The 20,790-nt window shown below is 48.2% G+C and overlaps 1 protein-coding gene across 1 annotated transcript in view; it reads right to left on the reverse strand.

The window, feature by feature from the left end:
- JAK3 (Janus kinase 3) overlaps positions 1-20,790 on the reverse strand; it is a 576,597-nt gene that overhangs the window by 150,182 nt on the left and 405,625 nt on the right. Inside the window, exon 17 of the mRNA XM_069648742.1 lies at positions 1,818-1,968. Coding sequence (XP_069504843.1) covers positions 1,818-1,968 — 151 coding nt within the window. The remainder of the gene's footprint in view (positions 1-1,817; positions 1,969-20,790) is intronic.

Consider the following 20,790-nt stretch of genomic DNA (forward strand, 5'->3'; position numbering starts at 1 on the left):
CACTTGGCAACAGTGAGTCATTGAATACGGCGGAGTACCAATGTAGTATGAGCGTAACGAGGGGCCGACGTAACCACTCTGGCTGCAGAGTTCTGTAGAACCTGGAGCCGATGTATGAGGCAAGCTGGTTGCCCCGGATGGAGAGCATTGCAATAATCTAATGCAGATAAAACAAGAGGCAACTACCAGAGCCCTAACCTGAAGAGGTATGAAAAGAAGAACTCTACGCAGGATTCTAAGCTGGCGATGAGCTTTCTGGCACACAGCACGGGTCTGCTTTTCAGCCTAAAGAGTGGCAGAGATATTTACTCCCAGATCCTTCAAGACCGGAACAGGAAAGGAGCAAAGAGAACATGGTCAGAAAAGAGGAGTCCAAAGAACTGCGACAGAAGGGGGGGCCACCACTAACACCTCAGTCTTGTCACCCTTCATCTTGAGCCAATATTTGCCCATCCACTCCACCACGGCTACCAGACAAGCCCTGAACCTGGGCGCCGTTTAATTTGATGAAAGATCCAGGAGCACGATGGTCTGGGTATCATCGGCATAGGAATAACAAAGGAAACCGTGGGAGTGGATGAGCTTGGTCCGATAGGTGCTATTTTGGACATGCACCAAACTCTGTGAACTAAATGGGCCTAGTGTCGATACAGGCCCTGCAGTAGATACAAGAGGTGCAATATAGCCTGTGCATTACTGTGCTATAGGTCTTGGCCACTGGATGTAATAGGTATGATATGGATAAAGGATACAGAATTAAATGGGCCACATATAGACAGCCACGAATTCAACTGGGACATATACAGCTACTGGTGGCATAACAATAGCACTGGGTTGAAGAGGTGCCATTCGGCCTATCTGTGGTGGCTTCAATATATATAATATGCACCATGGGCACCTGATGAGATGGGTGTGACAGACAGACACACATACCAAGTATTCATTGTAATGGCTGTACATGTGAACTCTGTGCAATGGTAGTAATTATTCTGATATAGACACTGTGCACTGGATGCAATAGGGGTGATTTGGGTTCTGTGCGCTGGATGCAATTCGAGGGATATACACTCTGGGCAATGCATTCAATGGGCGTGATATAGGCAGGACTGGATTTAACGGGTGTGATATAGAGAGGACACAGTGCAATAGATGTGATATAGACAGATTGGTGAAATACAGAACATACGCAGCAGATTCAATACATGTAATATACACGCTGGGTACTGGATTTAAAGGTGCGACAAACGCACACACAGCAATAGATTGACTCTGCACTGGATGGTATGGACACTGTGCACTGGGTTCTATAGGTGTTCTATAGGGTCTGTGCACTGGATGTATTCGGCTTGGTATCGACACTGGCCACTGAATTCAGAAGGAGTGACATAGCCAGCAGAATGTAACAGGCGTGATCTAGACAGCTCTGGAGGAGCGGGTATGGTGTAGGATATCTGCGGTGGATTCCTTCGGTGGAATATACACACTGAGCACTGGATCCAGTGGCAGACTCTATGCACTGAATACACCAGGTGCAAATTACACTCCTCACTAGGAACAATAGGTGTGGTGCAGATTGTGCACTGGGTGAGTATGGATGGGGGGGAGACAGGACAGGCACTCAATATTGTGGTGGGACATATCCCACCTAAATACATCCAGGCAAGAGGCGAGATAGAACAAGTACGTGTGTGACTGCTCCTTCCTATGAACCCGGGTATGAACCCCACCGTGTAAATCTCAGGCCCAGTCAAAACATTGCTGGCTGACGAGTTGGCCACCCAAATGGCCTGAATGGCTGTGACCAGACCAGGACCTACCCGAGGTGATGAGGCTGTTGAGGTCCCGGATGATGGCGCGGAAGGACGGGCGCAGGTCTGGGCGGTAGTTTGTGCACTGGTTGATGAGTGTTGCCAGTTCTGTCCACTTTGGCGCAGGAAGCTGCTGCTGGCGCTGGAAAAACTGCAGCTTCTGGTGAAGAGTGGGAACAGCAGGAGAGACACATGTGAGCCAATTGCCTGCGCCCCCACCTGTCCTGATCATTAGAAGCAGGCACCTGACCTAGAGTGCAAGGGGGGAGGGAGTCCTCCAATGCTTTCCCTTGAAGCACCGCCCCTTGTTCAGTGTCTTCCCTCCCCAGCATATACACCACTCTCTCCTACCACTCCACCTTCTGTTCTCTTTGCCAGATTTCCTCATCACGTCTCGTCCCCAATCACCCTTTCCATTCTTGCCCTTCTTTTCTCCTCCCTTTTCTGTACGTCGTTATACCATTCTTTACGTCGTTATACCAGTGCCGTCTCCTCCCGCCTCCCTCCCTCCCATGTCCAGTTCTTGAAATGTGCATCAGAGGCCATATTACTGAAGCGTTGCACCGGTGCAAGTGCAAAATTGCACGGTATTAGCACCAGGGCAAGGAATTGCCCTACTGCCAAAAACATATATGTTCAATGCATTTTTGCAACAGTTTAAGTTTGCCTTAGTGCTAATATGGATTGGTTTTAGCACTAGGGCAAACTTTCCCCCTGTGCAAAAAGGTATAGAAAATGTATTTTTTTGCACTATGGCAATTTTTACCCTGGTGCTTATACCGTGCCGAACTGCACTTGTCATGGTGCAAAGGTTTTCGAATATGTCCAAGGGCCTGATTTATGGAATGTTTAGCACGGAGCAGTGCAGAGTGTATTTTTTCAGTGCAAAGCCACTTTGCAGCATGTGTTTTTCAAAATAGGGCCAACAGGCCTACTGCTAATACCGTGCAATTATGCACTTGCACTGCAGCAAGGTTTCTGTAATCTGGCCCCAGGTTGTATCTGGGAGAATACCACATCATGCTGAGTTGCTTTTTGTCACACTCCAGCCGGAAATATGTGCAGGTGGCAGTGAATGTGGGCTGCAGTATGACATTTCCATCACACTTCGCCCGACACATTTCACGTGCATTTTAACTTTCGTGCAGTGATGAATATGTGCAAGCGTAAAGCTTGAGGGCAGGGTTTATGACTATAGGACAAGCATCCTGGACACAACAGGCATTATGACTATAGGACAAGCATCCTGGACAAAACAGGCAATCTCCAGTCAAAAAGCTTGTTTTAGGTTTCCCATGTCTATTATCTGCACATGAGAAAATAGTCCATGGTTTGATGTTTCTGCAGCCTAGGATTTCTGTATCCAGCCAGATACCTTGCTATAATAATACGTTCTTCTATATAAAGCGTCATGCCTGATTCCTACCACTTCTAAGTGTTGGTACGACAGGTGAATTATTCCCCAATGTGTTGGCACTCAGTTCATGAACATTAGATGGATGATGGGCTGAGATGGGAGTTGAACTGGCTGAGCTATTTGCTCTGACAGCAATATGGCATGGGATCAACTCTGCCAGGGGCGTAGGAGACCCATACAATCTGGGGGGGGGGGCAGGGGACACCTTGGGACTTTGCTTTTTTTTTATTGATTTATTGTGTTTTAGTCAAAGAACTAGACTTTTCCCAAAATCAAAATAGCAGTACGTATTAAATCACGGATATCATCACTGTATACATTAAGAGAAAAGAAGAAAAGAAAACAGAAGAAAATTAAGAAAAAGAAAAGCAGTTCAGAGTACAAAATCCTACAATTTGGCATCTCACTTCAGAAGGGTCAGTTCACGTAAAAATGTTACCACTTCCCAGGTCAAAAGGCTTTCATGGCCTGAGCATAGCTCGCCCCAAAAAGATTGGGTGTCCACCCCCCATTCCTGGCTTGTCCTGTGTTCTGGTCTTTCCTGCACCCCTCTCTCCCCTGCACACACTGGTCACCCCATGCTGCAAACCATCCCTATCTTTCATCTGCACTCCGTTCTTGTTCCCATCTCGCCCCCTTGCTCCTCTCTTTTTCTGTCCTATGCACCCTTTCTACCCTTTTTTCACTTTGCAGTGCCACTGTCTGACAGAACTGGGGAGAGCACGCTAAATCCTTGGTCATACAGTTAAGATGGGTTTTGCATGTCTTCTCTTTCTTACACCTAGAGATTTCCATCCTGACTTGGGCTTAGCTTTCAGTGGAATGGTAGCCTCATGGCACAGTTAGATTGTTAGGCTACTGGCGATGTCTTCTTGATGGGGAGGGCCTTAATTATGATGTAGAACATTGTGTAGAGAAGGTGAGTTGGGAGTAAAAGCCTGTGAAAAACGACCAGTGTGGTGGCACTGTGAGTGTGATTGTATTGAGAAGAGCGTGTGATTACGCAAGCTGCCACATAAGAGAAGAGCCGAGAGGAATGTGCTGCCTTATTCTATGGGCGAGATGATGAGAGCCTTGCTGTCAGGATCACCTGTGGGTCTTGCGCAGAGGTAGCACAAACTCTTACCTCCCTGTAAGGTCTTGGCACCTGCACTTTAATTATAACCAGGGAACTGTCCGCAACCTGCCCAGGAAAGAGGGTTAGGGTTCACTGGATTGCTATTGCTGAAATAATTGAGGCATAGGAAAGTGACACAGGACAGGAAAGCACCAATATGAAGCGTCAGCAGAATAAGAGTCATCCAAATGGGCTCTGCAAGCAATACCCCGGATTAGGCCTTTTGTGATTCAATGCACCTGCATAGTGGGATAGAAGCTGAGAAGGGCTGCACTGTTGCCAAAGTAATTGACTAAATGGAAATGTATGAACAACAGAAATTAGATTAAAGTTCACCTGAGTCACCAAGCGACTCACCAAGCAGAAGTTGGTGTAGAAGCGTAACAAACTACTGTTGCCCATCAATGCTGACTCTTATCTGACCACAGAGGGTGAAATAATACCCCACTCATGAGAGAGAAGGCACGGGTAGTTGCTGCTCATACCGGCCAGGTCACGGTCACTGTCTACCTTGTTAGTATTAGCACTGTAGTACTACTGATTGTTGCTGGACATAAGTGTAACACTCAAACTGCACAGCATTTTGTTTATTGTATCACATTGGGCGTGTTATACATGTATGTAAGTGGAAATTCCAGGCTGAATGCAACGTCTTATTGATAACTTTTGAGTTACTTAAAATGTGTCCCAAAAGACTAACTGTAGTACCATGACATTTGTTGGGACAGAAATGTGTGATTCAAGAATATTTTTTGAAATATATTTTTATTAGACACATTGCATGAAGGTAAGCAACTTAAAAGTTATCAACAAAGTGGTGCATTCAACCAGTAATTTCTATTTACGTCCTTAACTTTGGGATCACTACGCATTTTTTACTGTGCATCACCAAAATACAGAAGTTTTTGTTTTACCCCATTTCACTGCATAAATATGAGGAGGAGACCCTGTGCAGCCTTCCTCACCATAACCACTCACATTTATTATTAACTTTACCCACCCCATCCATATATATGTTTGCAGTGAAATGGGTATGTAGAAAGTCTGCATTTTGGGATGCGCAGTGATGGGGTGATACCCTTTATGACACACAGTTTTACTGCAATGTTCTGGTTTAATGTGTGTGCAGCCTATTTCTGGGACCGCAGCCTAAAATTACAATATTTGCTAGTATTCACATTTGAGTGTGTGGGGGTTAATACTTGTTGGGTGCACATTATTATGTTGACATTCCCTGGTGGCGGTGCAGGGGGAGGAGTGTTGGGGTGGTGTTGTGAAGAAGCTTGTATGCCCACGTCTTCATGGATAGATGTAACAGTGGTGGCTGTGGGTCTGGGGCCAAAGACACTGCTCCCTCGTAAAGAGATATAAGTTTGTATTCAAATTCAAAACTCACAACATTCCTAGCAAGAAGTGCAGTAATGCTACAGGGACATTCAGGGACATGCAGCTAGCAAGATGCAGCTGATTTCAGGCAGTGCAATGCTTGTGGGGTCATGTAGGGGAAGGTTCTGCGCATAAACATGTTTGTTTTTCTGAACAGTGCCTAAAGGGCAAGAATAAGATAGCATAGGTTTGTTCTTTGGAGGCCGGCAGGCTATAAGAGGTATGGAATGGCTGCCGCTCAACTTTTGCGCAAACAGCATTGTCCAGCCTGACAGCGGTTTTGGGCCTGTGTACCGCCTCACACTTGCCAACCCTACTGATATAGGCAGTAGGTGGGCTACTGCTTTTTAAGAAGTCCTACTGCCTACAGATTTGGGTGACAGATCCTACTGCTTTTTACAGTGGCAGGTAATTTATGTGATTCTAAGGCAATTAGTCTGTCTGTGCGGTGGGTGGATAAGTGATACATTTGAGTGATGGGCTCAGATCAATCCACTAACCTGACAGCTACATGACTCTGCCCTGCACTCTTGCAGGGACAGACCTTATGTTAACCACCAGTGAAGGCAAGTTGCAGAGAGTACCACCATCACACAACATCTGTCTATCAGACTGAGGAGGGTATCAGTCTCCATGTTGTTCAGTGTTCCACCTCCACTGTAGTAATAAATATGTACTACCCGGGCTGATGCTGCAGAGGAGTGGCAAAAGTTTCCTACCAGCTCTGTGTGATTACCTTCTGTGAAGGGGTGTAATAAAATGTAGTGTTAACTTGCCATTAAAAATTATACATTGTAAACATTTCAACATCTCTCCATGTTGTGCGGTTTGATGGGTTGTGCATTTTAGAATGCTCCAGTGGTGCCAACAATATATGGTCTGTAATTTCCTGTGATGTCATTGTTATGCTAAGTATTATTTTTGAAACTTTAAAAATCCTTCATCTTAGACTTTTTGGTCACAGAATGTTGGCAAGTATGCCGCCTGCCCACGGGGGGGCATGCAAGGCTGCATGGGGCGGGCCCACACTGAGGAAGCACTAGCAGAGAATTCAACTTCAACGCACCGCGCGTGTTAACTGTATAAATATCATATTTATACAGTCAACACGCACAGCGTGTTAAATATGACGGTCGCTCATTCCCTCTAATGAAATCCTCCTCCCCAACACCCGAGGCCGGCCCAGCCTGCACTGCACCTCCCAGGGTGTCAGACAGGACATGGGGGTGGAGGGGGGACTCTCCACAGCTGTGCACAATCTTTTGCTTAGACCCACGGCGTGTTAACGAGCAACGCAGTTTTGTGTGGTGAGAAACCGTGCCGCACAAACCCCCCCTAGCCCCCTGCCTGGTGCAAGCAGCAGTTTATGCAGCTTTAAAGGTGCCAGACAGGAAAGCTGGGGCAGTGTTACAATTTATTGTGTGCAAATTATTTAACAAGTGGGACTAATTAAGGGGCTTGCTGGCTTTTCCTGAATTCTAAACATTGACTAGACTGGCAGAGTTGCATCGCTGTGGCAACCCTGCACGAAAACACACCTGCCTGGGGCCACTTTGACTTAACTTACCTTACTTAGTAGGCTGAGTAAGTGTGAGGTCTCTTCTCAGGACTCCAGTCTCCAGGAGGTTGAGTCGGCAGAGTCTCACTTCTGTCATGTTGTCAGTAGTCAGGAGCACGCGTCACTGCCTGGCTAGTGGCTTCTGAAGCTGAGGCTGCATACTCACAGGGGCGCGTGCAGTATGCCAGCCTGAGCATGTGATGCTCCAAAGGCGCAGGCGGCAGGCGCAGGGGGAAGGGCAAGGGGGAGGGGGAATGCATGAGTGAGCTGAGCAGCAGGCAGCAGAGTTAAGAATCTTGTTCGTTTACCATTACCAATACCCGGGCCCCGGCACTGCTGTTGACTGTCTGAACTCAGTGGCGTAACACCAAATGTGGGGGCCCCCCTGCGAGCCATGCTGAGGGGGCCCCGCATCTCAGCAACAAATCACGGGTCATGCCGCACTCTGGGCCGACCTAGATTATCACGTTTGCACAATACGCACAAACGTGCTGCTGAAGGGCTATGCCGCACACTGTACTAAGGCGTATGCCGCACACTGTACTAGGAGAAATATATAAATATGTGTTTTAGTGCAATATACAGCACACTTTCTGAGACAAATTGGCTAAAAAGTCAGAGTGTTTGCAATTGGTTTGTAGGGTAATGCCAATCCAATACATGCAAGTCACCCACAGTGCACAGGAACATGAATGCTTTGCTATTAAAAATGACATGCCTCACTGGCCACCAGGGGGCACATGGATGACCAACTTTCCCGTGTGAGCTCCATTCTCAGGGGTCCATAAAGTGACCTGAGCCCCCACATCATGACCCCCCCTGAGAACATAACACAGAAACGTGCAACGGAAGACCCCCCCACCACTTTAGGAGAAAGTTCAACGAAAATCGGACAACGGAAGCCGGAGATAACATCGATTGAAGTTTTTCGCGAATGAATGGAAGTGCGCAGGGAAAGTCAAAGCGCAAGCGGTCTAACGTGGAGGATCTGAAGGCAGGCCCCCGTGGCTTATCACAGACCGAAGAGGTGCTCTGAGACCCACCGCACCCGCACCCTCTCCCGAGTGCACAGAGTTGAAGCACGGCTGCTGCGGAGCGTAGGAGCCTGCAGGACCCCCCGGAAGGCCCCCCCGTGTGCCTTTCCTCAGGAGAGCTGCCGGACTACGTAGAGGACCCCAGCAGAATCAGAGGTGGGTGACGCCTCCCCAGCAGCGCTGTACACACAGCATCAACAGCAGCTGGGTCCGCGCTGCTTAGAGGCACTGGTGTTCGTGACCCGCTGAGAAGAAGCTGCCTGCAGCGTATGAGGCCGCGGTACAATTGCTACAGTACACGCCACCCTCCAGGAGCACACAGCACAAAGTGGGGCCGGGGCATGCAAAACCCAGGCCCCCGACACCTCTCCCCCCCGCCCACTCGAGGAAAGCAAGACACGGATCAGCACTCACCCCTGAGCCGGCCCACTCATCTGTCCGAGTGTTCTGCACACAGGGCGACTCCAACGTGCCCTCCAACACTGCTGGCCAACATGGGTGAAAGGCAGGAGACACATCCCAAGCCCACATACAGAGGAGCACTACGCAAGGGGGGAAAAGGATCCCACCCCCAAAGACTTTAAAGTCATCCTTCCAATAAGACCCAAAAAAACATTGCAACTGCACCGGAGTTGATCACAAGACACTCCACACGAAAGCACGGGCGAAAGGCCCAAAGCCACCTCAAACCTCCCGCGGATAACAGATACATAGACTGTGACCCCGCAGGACCCCTGCCCTACACCCCTGGGATGGGCACATCACGAAACCACCACGAAGGAGGAACTCCATCACGAAGGTCCAGGCTACGAATAAGCCCAGCAGCACTGTAGACCCCCCAGAGAGCCTCTATACCAGCCCCCTACACACACGGTAGACCGCACACCACCCCAACGACCTGGGATTATGTTGGAGCCACAGAATCATGCGGCAGCACAGAGGGTAAGGCCCCAAAAATAGGGGAGTGTGCCTCCTCTGACCCAAGAATCGCCTTATGAACGTAAAGAGCAAGCTAGCCAGGTACGCCTACGCTTCATTTCCCCCGGCCCTTGATTACAAAGTCATTGGACCTGATTACATGGATGGCGGTGAACCATGGCGCTATTAGCGCCATGGTTCATGCCGGTAAAATACCGGCACCGCCTTGGTGGAAAGCGGAATTACTGCCCTATTCCAAGGTTGGCGGGGCGGTAATTCCCCCTTCCACCATTGCCCTTCCCCATTCCCATTTTTGCCCCATAGGGCTCTATGGGAATGGGGAAGGCGCTAATTACGGTTCCGCAAATTGCGGTACCGTAATTAGCTCCCTGGTCCCTTTGCGGGTTGGTTTTTTAACGCCTGCAAAAAGCAGGCGTTAAATTCCCCAACCCTCAAAGGGACCTCGTAGTAAGGCGGTATGGATTTACTGGTACCGGTAAAATACCGGTACCGGTAAACCCTTACCGCCATCCGTGTAATGAGGCCCATTATGTCAACAGATACCGCGGAAACGGGAGCAGCTGCCACCAAGGGTGATACTGCTGCCTTTTGAACTAAATAAAGAGCATGGGAGCCAACCTGGGTGGCAAGATAGACAAGATCACTCAGAGAATGGACAACATTGAGGACAGAACAATCAAGCCTCGATTGACACCCTTGAAACCCTAATGGACCTTAGGATATGAAACATCGAGAAGAGAGAGGAAGAGATACGCCTGAAGATGGATGATTTAGAAAATGGAGAAAGAAGAAACAACCTACGGTTTTCCGGAATACTGGAAAAGGAAGGAGAAACGGAGGAAGACCTCAAAAAAACAATACACGATATCATCAAAATTTTGACAGCAGAGAAAACATTGATGAGCCCAAAACTGAATGAATACACATAGCGTGAGGACCACCCGGCGGCCCAAGATCGGTCCTCGCCTGATTCCATCGATACCAGGACAGAAACCAGGATCCTTGAGAAGGCTATATCCGGTGGACCCCTCACGCTGGGAGGAGCCCAGATAACCATATTCCAGGACTTATCTTCGCTCACCTTAGCCCTGAGGCGTCTCTGCAGCCCCCTGACAAAATGGCTCAAAGAACAAGGCACGCGATACAGGTGGGGATAGCCTTTCTCCCTCACCTTCGAACACGGAAGCAGAAGGATACTTCTGCAATCTGAAGAAGAGATCAGAAACTGTATCTCAGACATCCTTGGAACAGGTCCGAGAGAGGGGGAACGAGAGGAAACCGAACAGAACGGAATGCGATGGCAGCTCCAGGGCCCAAGGAGAAAAAGAGTGAAGGGGTCAAGAAAGTACAGGCGAGGCAACAACACACCTGAAAGCGGAAAATGAAGATTCATTTCACGGAGCTACATGTCAAAACGGACAACTCAATATCCCAATGTGGGCATTTACCAAGAAACTGGTGTCACACATGCCCTCCATATGGGAACAATCGATGAAGAGTCCCCCTTGAAGTAAGGGGGGGAACAGACTGCCGATGAGGAATCCGAAAACTGCACGTAACGTTACACTTCCGATTACTATTGTTATTGTCAAGTTTCTAGATGTTTGAGGGGGAGGGACGGAAAGGGGGCTCAAATTTACAAAATGATGGTAATTACGAAACGGACCGTGAGGTAACGGTCCCCACAAGTGGTCTGACATTGGACTGAACACTTCTATCTGATCCAATCCGGACGCCACCAAGCAAGATGAAAGCCCACATCAAGGCGCCAAGACACAAAGAAAAGACACAGAGGGCAGGGGGTATCACGTTGGATGCCCCAAAGGGGAGGGAGGGAGGAGGGATGGTGAAAACACCAAAGTTCAAGATGGCCATGAGCACTTACCAGAGCATTGCTACTACCTCGGCACCCGACGACAAGAGAAGGGACCGGAAGAATGTAACAAGGAAAAACATACATGATCGATAACCACGAAACAATAAGCGGCAGGCTAGGTACAATTAAAATTGGCACACTAAACATCAAGGGACTCAATTTCCCCACCAAAAGGTCACTAGTGTCCAGAGAATTCAAAAGGGCGAAGCTCGACATACTCATTGTGCAGGAAACCAGATATACCAGAGGAGAAGAAAGGAGGGTCCTCTATGCTAAGACAAGCACCGAACATTGGGGCTCTGCACCACTTAAGAAAGCCGGGGTTGGAATCCTGATCGACAAACAGCTCCGTTTTGAAATTATGAAAACCTGGTCAGATGTAAGCGGTAGGGCTCTCATACTGGTTGGCAAGCTCCAAGGCACTATTATCACGCTTGCATCTGTATACGCCCCCAACTCTGGGCAGTCCAGGTTCTTACAACATATAGGCCCTCATTACAACCTTGGCGGAGGACCATGGTGCTATTAGCACCATGGTCCATGCCGCTAAGGTTACAATTCCGCCATGGTGGATGGCGGAATTACCGCCCCATTCCAAGGTGAGTGGGGCGGTAATTCCCCATTCACCATTTGCCCTTCGCCATTCCCATTTTTGCCCCCATAGGGCATAATGGGAATGGGGAAGGTGCTAATTACGGCACCGTGAATTACGGTGCCTTAATTAGCTCCAAAGTCCCTTTGCGGGCTGGATTTTTAACGCCTGCTAAAAGCAGGCGTTAAACACCAACCCACAAATGGACACTTGTAATCAGGCGTTAAGGGTTAACGGCGCCAACGGCGCCGTTAAACCCTTAACGCCTGAGTTGTAATGAGGGCCAAAGTCCCTAAAATCATTCTTGAAGCGGAAGATGAAGTAATCATAGGAGGCGATCTTAATATGTGGATAGACCCAGCGATGGACAGACAAGCCGGAAACCCGACAGCCCCCACTCCACCAGAGGCCAGTCACACACAAGTAATAGAAATGATAGATGCCTATAAACTTAAAGACGCATTGCGTCATATGAACCCCCAGCAAGCAGGCTTCACATTCTACTCAGTGCCACATGCCACATATACTAGAATCAACTACATCCAAATTACCCCGGACCTACTTGCGGCAATGTCAATATCCAAAATATCACCTATAACATGGTCAGATCACGACATGGTCACAGTCACTCTCAACTGACTGGCGCTTCACCACAGAAGCTGGAAATGGCGCTGCAACGAAATGCTTTGGAAGGACCCGATATTCCGAGATCAACTCAAGAAGGACATCGACCATTATTTTGAGCAGAACAATACTGGCGAAGTTTCGGTGAACACGGTATGGGAGGCAGGGAAAGCCACATGGAGGGGGATACTCATCATGGAAGGAGCAGCAAAGAAAAGATAGCGTCAACTCATAGAAAACAAGCTCAGAAATTAAATAACCCAATTAGACTACATCGCTCAGTCCGCCGGCCTGGATAGAACCCAAAAAATAGAGGAAGCCAACAACAAGAGAGAGGAATTGCGTCGACTCGAAGCGGACCAAATTGTGCGCAAGCTTCAATATCTGAAACAAAAAACAATATGAGAAAGGGGACAAGGCAGACGCCCTGCTTGCCGCCAGACTTCGTGGGCAGCGTAAAGAAAGATGGGTGTCAGCTATAGAGAGTGAGCCTAATTCCAATGTAGACTACCCCTGACCATTCCAGAGGCCTTTGCCAGCTTCTACGAAAAGCTATACACCTCTGACTCCACATCACATGAGCAAACAATCACAGAATACATCAGCAAGATACCCCTCCCGAGCCTGCCCCTGGACATAGCCCAAACTATTGACGCTCCCATCACCGGCAAAGAGATAGAAGAAGCAATCAAGAGACTCCCAATAGGGAAAGCCCCGGGAACAATGGCTACACGGCCGGCTTCTATAAAACCTTCCTCGACATCGTCCTCCCTTTCATGGTCCAGCTCTTTAATAACATTCTCCAATCCGGTATTGCCCCCGATTCCTTCTCTGAGGTGCTAATTACAGTTATCCCCAAAGAAGGTACAGACCCAAAACTGTGCGCATCCTACCGACCTATCTCCCTCCTAAACACAGACACCAAAATTTATGCGAGAGTCCTCACTGCACGGTTAGAGTCGCACACGCCTGCTATAATCCACAACGATCAGGTGGGATTCAGCCTTGGCAGACAGGGAGCGGACTCCACTCGCAAGACCCTCCATCTAATACACAACGCCAAGAAAATGCTGAACACACCCGTACTGTTCTCAATCGATGCAGAGAAAGCGTTCAACAGAGTCGAATGGCACTTTCTCGAGGCCACGCTGAAGAAAATAGGCCTAGGTCCTGCCCTCAGACGAGGAATCAAAGCTGTCTACACCTCACCACGGGCATCCGTTGCAGTGAACTCCCAGTACTCACGCTGGTTCCACCTGACCAGAGGAACGAGACAGGGATGCCCCCTCTCCGCCATACGGGACGCTATCAGGCTTCAAAATGAATAAAACCAAATCCATCCTCTTCCCACTGCACGAACCATCGCCGGATCGACAAATAGAATTGGAGCGATTGGGACTCATCATTGGCGGCCCGACATTAAGATACCTAGGTGTCAATTTGACCAGAGATGTCGCAGATATATACAAAGCCAATTCCCCCAACTCCTCGCTGCCCTAAACGCAGACCTCGCAAAGTGGCAACCTCTCACAATTTCTTGGATGGGACGTCTGAACGCTGTGAAAATGGTTGGTCTCCCGCGCTTCTTGTACCCCTTCCAGGTACTCCCGCTAACGGTTCCAAAGCACTTCTTCAAAGAAATGAGAAGGGCAATAACTAGATTTCTATATGCAGGGAAAAAACCCAGAATACCGTACGCAACTCTAATACTACCCAAGGACCAAGGAGGAGTTGGCCTCCCCGACATTGAACAATATTATCAGGCAGCACAATTACGAATCCTTATCCCCACCTCAGGGACAGGAAAGACCTGCAATGGGTCAAATTGGACAACGGTAGCCTAACCCCGGCAACCCTTGCAGAATGTATATGGGTCCCTCGGCCAAAGCTCACAAGAAGACTGCGCAATCATCCAATATTGGGGACAATATGGAATATATGGAAAGAAGGAAAAGGAATGGTAGGAGTAACCACATGGCCCTCCTGAGCCACCTCTGGGCCCCAGGGATCAGAGAGGAAATCCCAGAACACCCAAGATACCAAACCTGGTTCGACGCAGGACTTGAAAGAGTAGGCCAGTTATGGAGAAAAGACAAGTTCATACCACTCATAGAGCTAGAAGAAGCCCTCCAGATACACCCCATACCGATTTTCTTATATCTGCACTTGAAAGGCGTCATGTCCAGGAAGGAATGGAAAGACATGACACGAAGAGAGCTAACGCCCTTCAAAACAATCCGGGACACAACCACCACAAACAAAGGACTAATAGCACGCATGCATAGTGCCCTAATCTGCACTGACCAAACCTCAAGCCTCCGTCTAAAAAGAAAATGGGAAAAAGATCTCAGCAAGGAATTTGACCAACTGACGTGGGACAAGATTTGCAGCACCCCATCCCGGATATCGATTGCTTCACAATACAAACTGCATGCAATAAAGCTACTCCACAGATGGCAGTACGACCCACTCACACTGTCGAAAATGTATCAAAAGAACAGTCCAAAATGCTGGAGACAATGCGGAATGGAAGCAAATTACTGACACATATGGTGGGACTGTCCCAAAGTCTGCATATACTGTAATCAAGTTCTTGGGTGGATCAAACAGATAGACAGCGTTGAGAGGAACTCGGCTCCCCTCCTAATGTTGTTTGGCCTAGAAGAAGAAGAAGAGGAGCTCACCAGAGTTAAAGGGTTGGTGTCATTGTTGCTGTTAGCCGCCAGAGCATGCCTGGTCATCCAATGGAAGTCCCCACACCCCCCAGTTAAAAAAGAATGGATCCAAATCGCCAGTAATATCCACGCAATGGAGAAAATCACGTCAGCCCTCCATGAGAAGGCAGCGCGACACAAAGAAATAATGTGCGATTTCGTCAATCAGTATATAGGAAATGAACAATCAAATGAGTTGAAAAGCAAAGACCGGGGAGAACAACACCACCACCGAATGAGAACAGAACAATTGCAGACATGTTTCAACGAAAACTAGCCTGCCGCAAACCCTAAGCACAAATGAAGCACAGGAAAACAAAGTCCCACTCTATGCTAAGCATGAACTAAACCCTTGCCGATGAGCTGGTAGAATCTGCAACGCCGTCAGGGAGAGAGAGGGCGGAGGGAGGGAGTTTAACACCTAAACCGAGAAGGGGTGTAAAGGAGAACAATAGTAGAATGGACAGCATTTACCTAATGAAAGTGTCAAACCGATGTACAAAAGTGAATTTAACTTGCATGTAATTGTTTGTACTTCCCATATGATATAAAACCAATAAAATGTAAATAAAAAAATAAAATAATGCCATGCCTCATTGAAAACATGTCCCACTGGCTGCACAATATATACTAGTGTAGACACATAATAACATTACAGTAAAGCATGCCAGGCCACATTTAGACAAACCTAGACTGGTTGCACCAAAATGCCAGTCGAAGCAATAACACTCATCAAGAAGATAGCACACATTCAAGCCCGGGACTCTACGGCCTCTAACAACACAGCCAAACTCTTTAAAATCTGCAAGGAACTAGTCCATTCTGTTGCAGTCTTCACCCCTCCTGCTCCCTCCCAGGCCCTCTGTATGGCTCTGGCCTCTCACGTTGCTGCTAAAATTCAGGACAGGCTGTCCTCTATCTCCTCTTCCTCTCCCTCTTTCTCTCTCTGCCCCCCTTTGGCAATCTCTACCTCTCCTCCACCTTTCCCCTCTTTCTCTCTGACAACACCTGACAACGTTTCTAGAAACGTGTCATCCAAGCAGGTGCTCCCCTGCTTCTCTTGAACCATTAAGGACCATATTGACACCGTCGCTCCAGCCTTGGCCGATTTCTGAAATCACTCTTTCGCCACTGGAACATTCCCCTCTCCTGTTAAGCGCTCCCTTATGCACCCACTCCTCAAGAAGCCGTCTGCCGATCCTACGTGCCCGGCAAACTATTGCCCAATCTCCATCACCCCTTTCCTGGGCAAACTCTTGGAAAAGCTGGCCATCTCCCAGTTTACTCTCCACATTGAATCTGTTGGTTGTCTCCCTGACCATCAGTCTGGCTTTAGAGCTGCCGGAGGCACGGAAACTGCTCTGCTGAACACCCGTGAAGATCTGCCCTCTAACCTTGATTCCAGCATTCCATCTGTCCTAATCCATCTTGATGTTACCTCTGCTTTCGACACAGTCAACCACGCCATCCTGATAAATCAACTATGTGAGAACCTGGGCATCACGGACCAGGCCCAACCTCCTTCCTCATGGATTGCCCCTCCAGGTCCAACTTGGTCCCTTTCTATCCGACACCTCTCTCTCTACCTGTGTCGTTCCCCAGGGCTCTATCCTCCCACCCGGGTTTTTCAACCTCTACTATTGGCCCCATTGGCCCACCTGATCTCTACCTTCTCCTCTAACTTTCAGTGTTATGTGGTTGACACTCCTTCAGGCTCCTCTCCTCTCTCGCTCATTCCTGACTGTCTATCTGCGATTCAGGATTGGTGCACCTCCAACGATCTCTGCATTAATTCCATTAAGACGGAGATCATTCTCATTGGGACCCCTGCCCCTGCTTTCCCTCTCTCACTCTGGCTTCCCACCTTGGGCCCTCTTCCTTCACCTTCCTTCCAGGCAAAAAACCTCTCTCTTTCTCTCCTCACATCTCGGACGTCGCCAAGAAGTCCCATTGCCAGCTGCTCCTCCTCAAAGGGACTCTTCTCTTTCTCACTTTCCCCCAGAAGCTCACTGTCTCCAGAGCCCTGTTTCGCTCTAGGCTGGACTACTGCAACAACCTCTTTCTCAATCTGCCTTCCTCTACTCTCTGCCCTCTGCATCTAATTCAGAACAGGACTGAGAGACTTATCCTTGGCCTCAAGCTGAGGGATTGTATCTATCCAGCCCTGAAATCTTTCCACTGGCTCCCGGTGGCTGCAAGGATCAAGTTCAAGACCCTTTGCATTGTCCACAAGGCTTGCTGGGGTCGGGGCCCACACTAGATCCAACGCTCTCTTTCAAAATACCTTCCTTCTCGAGCCCTTCCACCAGATACCTCCAACTCTCTAAGGGTTAGACGCTTCTTCAGGCAGAGAGTGGGGGTAGATCTCTCTCCTTTGCAGGTGCCTCCCTCTGGAATGGCCTCCCTGGCCCTCTCAAACTTGAGAGGACCACCTGGAGCTCCGAAAGCAGCTCAAAACGTTCCTCTCCTTCCCCTGCTGACCTACCTGTTGGCTGTACCCACTGGTTGCTTGGCTACCCCCAGAGTCTCACCTAGTCCAGGCTCTTTCTTGATCTGTCACCCTTGCACTGCCTCCAGGCCTACCACGCACAAAGGGGCTGTGACTGTAACCATACAGTCCCTTGTTTTCCTTGCACTACCCAGAGCTGCGCTGCCCGGGCTGCACCCACTCAGAGCATTATGTCCCATTACGTCCCATTTCTCATTCCTGCACTTGCACGATCTGAATGACACAAGGCCTAGTAAGATTGTTTGTCTTGTTCTCCCTCTATCTTCCTTCCCTTGTCTTGTCGTGCCTAGAAACAATTGCGTACAAGTCTGTTATAAATGACTTGTATCATATCATATCATTTTAGCACAGATGTCCAGAAAAATATACAATGCCACAGTAAGAAATGGCTAGACTGGAAGCACCCAAATGCCAGTCTAGCCAGGTGATTACACCAAGCAGGTCTGCTTTATCAGAAATGCGCAGTTAAAAAAAAGTCATACCAAATTGAGGAATAACTAGACTGGCTGCACCAAAATGCCTCTCTAGGCACTAATAGCACATATCATGCCTGCTTAGCCTGGACATGGACAACCATTATGATTTATCGCACAATCCCGACCCCACACATTCACACTCTCCCACCTCCTACCCTATCTACCAAAATCAGCTCATTGGCCCAGAATTACCTTCAAGTCCCTCTTCCTTGTCCCAGAGCTTACGTATGAGACTCCTTGCCTCATGGGTAAGTATTTGGATGAGGAAGAGTGGGACTAGGAGTAATGAAGATTACCGGTAGCTAAGTCAGGCATTACCTCCATGTACCTCTACCTCATCCCAGTACTTGTGTATGAGGCTGACTGCCTCATACACAAGTACAGCCTCATACACAAGTACAGGGACGAGGAAGAATAGGGCTAGGAGTAATGACGATTACCAATAAGTAATCAAGGCATTAAACACAAGTAGTGGGTAACACCATTGAGTTGACTGGGCTTCAACACCCCCTCCTCTGAAATTCTGGGCTATGTTCACACAACCTAGCTGACCTTCAGAGCAGTTGCCGGACAGAACAGGACACAGTTTTTAAACGGCATCTGGGTTTTGCAGCTAACACGGGCCCAGCAATCCCTACCATAAAGCATTTCACTGTTAGTACCTGCATTCAAATGCCACATTTTTTAGGCAATTGAAATCGTGATGTGGGTTTAGTACTTGCATGTCAGGGCAGTGATTGGAAGGGTAAAGAGGTGACAGGAGACCGCTCCTTCTCACAGCAGTCCATAAATGGGTGCTTTCTGACTTAAAAGAGAGAGTTAACTGCGTGTAACATTGAAGCAGAACTAGAATAGTCTCATTAAAATGTGTAAAGAAGTTAGATGACCACACACAAATAAGTTTGCCCCTCCCCAACCGCCCGTGAAGTTAGCGCCTCTCCCAACATTTGAAGTAGTAGCCCCCCTGAAATGTAGGTTTTGTTGCACACACACCATTCACCATCTACACACACCCAGCCATCCATACATTTAAGTGTGCGCCCTTTCACCATGCAGGCACACCCAAGCAGCCACCCGTACATTTAAGTGTGAACCCTTTCACCATAGAGGCACACCCATCCAGGCACCCACCAATACATTTAAGTGTGCATCCTTTCACCATACACCGACACAGGCGCCCACCTATACATTTAAGTGTGCACCCTTTCACCATGCACACACACACACCCAGCCACCCATACATTTGTGTGCACCCTTTCACCATACACTCAAACAGACAACCATCTACACGTTTAAGTGTACACCCTTTCATAATAGACTCAGACACGCACATGTTATGGGGTTGAGGGGAGCCCTATTACTTCAAAAATAAATGGTTTCTTTTTGAAGTCACTCTGACTTCATAAAGAAATGATTTCCATTAAGGACCGATCCATAATGGAAATAATTTCTTTATGAAGGCAGGGTGCCTTCAAAAATGAACTATTTCTTTTTGAAGTCATAGGGCTTCCCCAGCCCATGACATGGAGGCCTCCAGCCTGGGGTCTTCCATGTCATGGGGTAAGGAAAATGTTTCCCTAGGGGGGCATCTCCCAGGACATGTGCTAGCGGGGCCCCCCACACTGTGGGGGATGCGGGCCCCTGTTACGCCAGTGTCTGAACTGCGTGGAAACTTCAGAGTCTGAAGTTTGCACGCATCACTGCACAGGGACACGCTGCAGACATTCAACCTGGTGCAGCAGAGAGACACACAAAATGGGGGAAACTGGGGGTGGGATAAATGCCATTGTATCCCCCCACTTAAAATTGTGGGGGGGATTTGTCCCCCTATCCCCTCATGTCCTACACCCATGAACTCTGCCACCGGACATAAACATCTCCTACTGTATCTACCCAGCTCCCTCACTTTTCCCCTGGAGCGCGTTTTAAATGTAAAGGGCCCGATTCATGGACGTTTTTGCACGGTTCAAAGTGACTTAGCACTGCTGAAAAGTGACTTTACACTGCCAACACAAACCCTGATTCATGAACTGTGCAAAGTGTATTTTTGCAGTGCAAAGTCTGTGCAAAGTCATTTTGCACTGCAAAAATGACTATGCACTGACTTTGCACTGCAAAAAATACAATTTGCACTGTTCCATGAATCAGGGTTTGTGTCGGCAGTGAAAAGTCCCTTTTCAGCAGTGCAAAGTCACTTTAAACCGTGCAAATAATTCAATGAATCGGCCCAAAATATCATAACAATAATATCAACCATGGCGCATTCCTCCTGCTTCTAATCGCTGTAATGATAGTGTTATGTTCAGAACAAATGTAACCCGTACAGTCAAGGAATTACCAAAAGATGTGGTTATATAAATGTTTTATTACCTGCCTACATCTTGGCAACGATAATTCCAAATAAATTATTAAAATAATGTAATAGTCTTAAATGACTGTCTCTTTGAGTGTGGCTCTTGCGACTCTTACTATTTCGGCAGTTTGTATAGCGTGTCATGCCAGACTCATCCAGCTTCTAAGAGCTTGTCCAGGGATCAAACCTATGGTGCATGACATCGTCATGTTTTCAAGGTGTGCTACAAACCTATGCTGCACGGCATCGTCCTGTTCCCAAGGTGTGCGACAAAACTATGCTGCACAGCATCGTCCTGCTCCCAAGGTGTGGGACAAACTTATGGTACATGGCATCACCCTGTTCCCAAGGTCAGCATTTGCGCTAATTTTAACCACTCTTAATTTG

Source organism: Ambystoma mexicanum, chromosome 1p (genome assembly GCF_040938575.1).
Source record: "Ambystoma mexicanum isolate Mex_15411 chromosome 1p, UKY_AmexF1_1, whole genome shotgun sequence".
NCBI lineage: Eukaryota > Metazoa > Chordata > Amphibia > Caudata > Ambystomatidae > Ambystoma > Ambystoma mexicanum.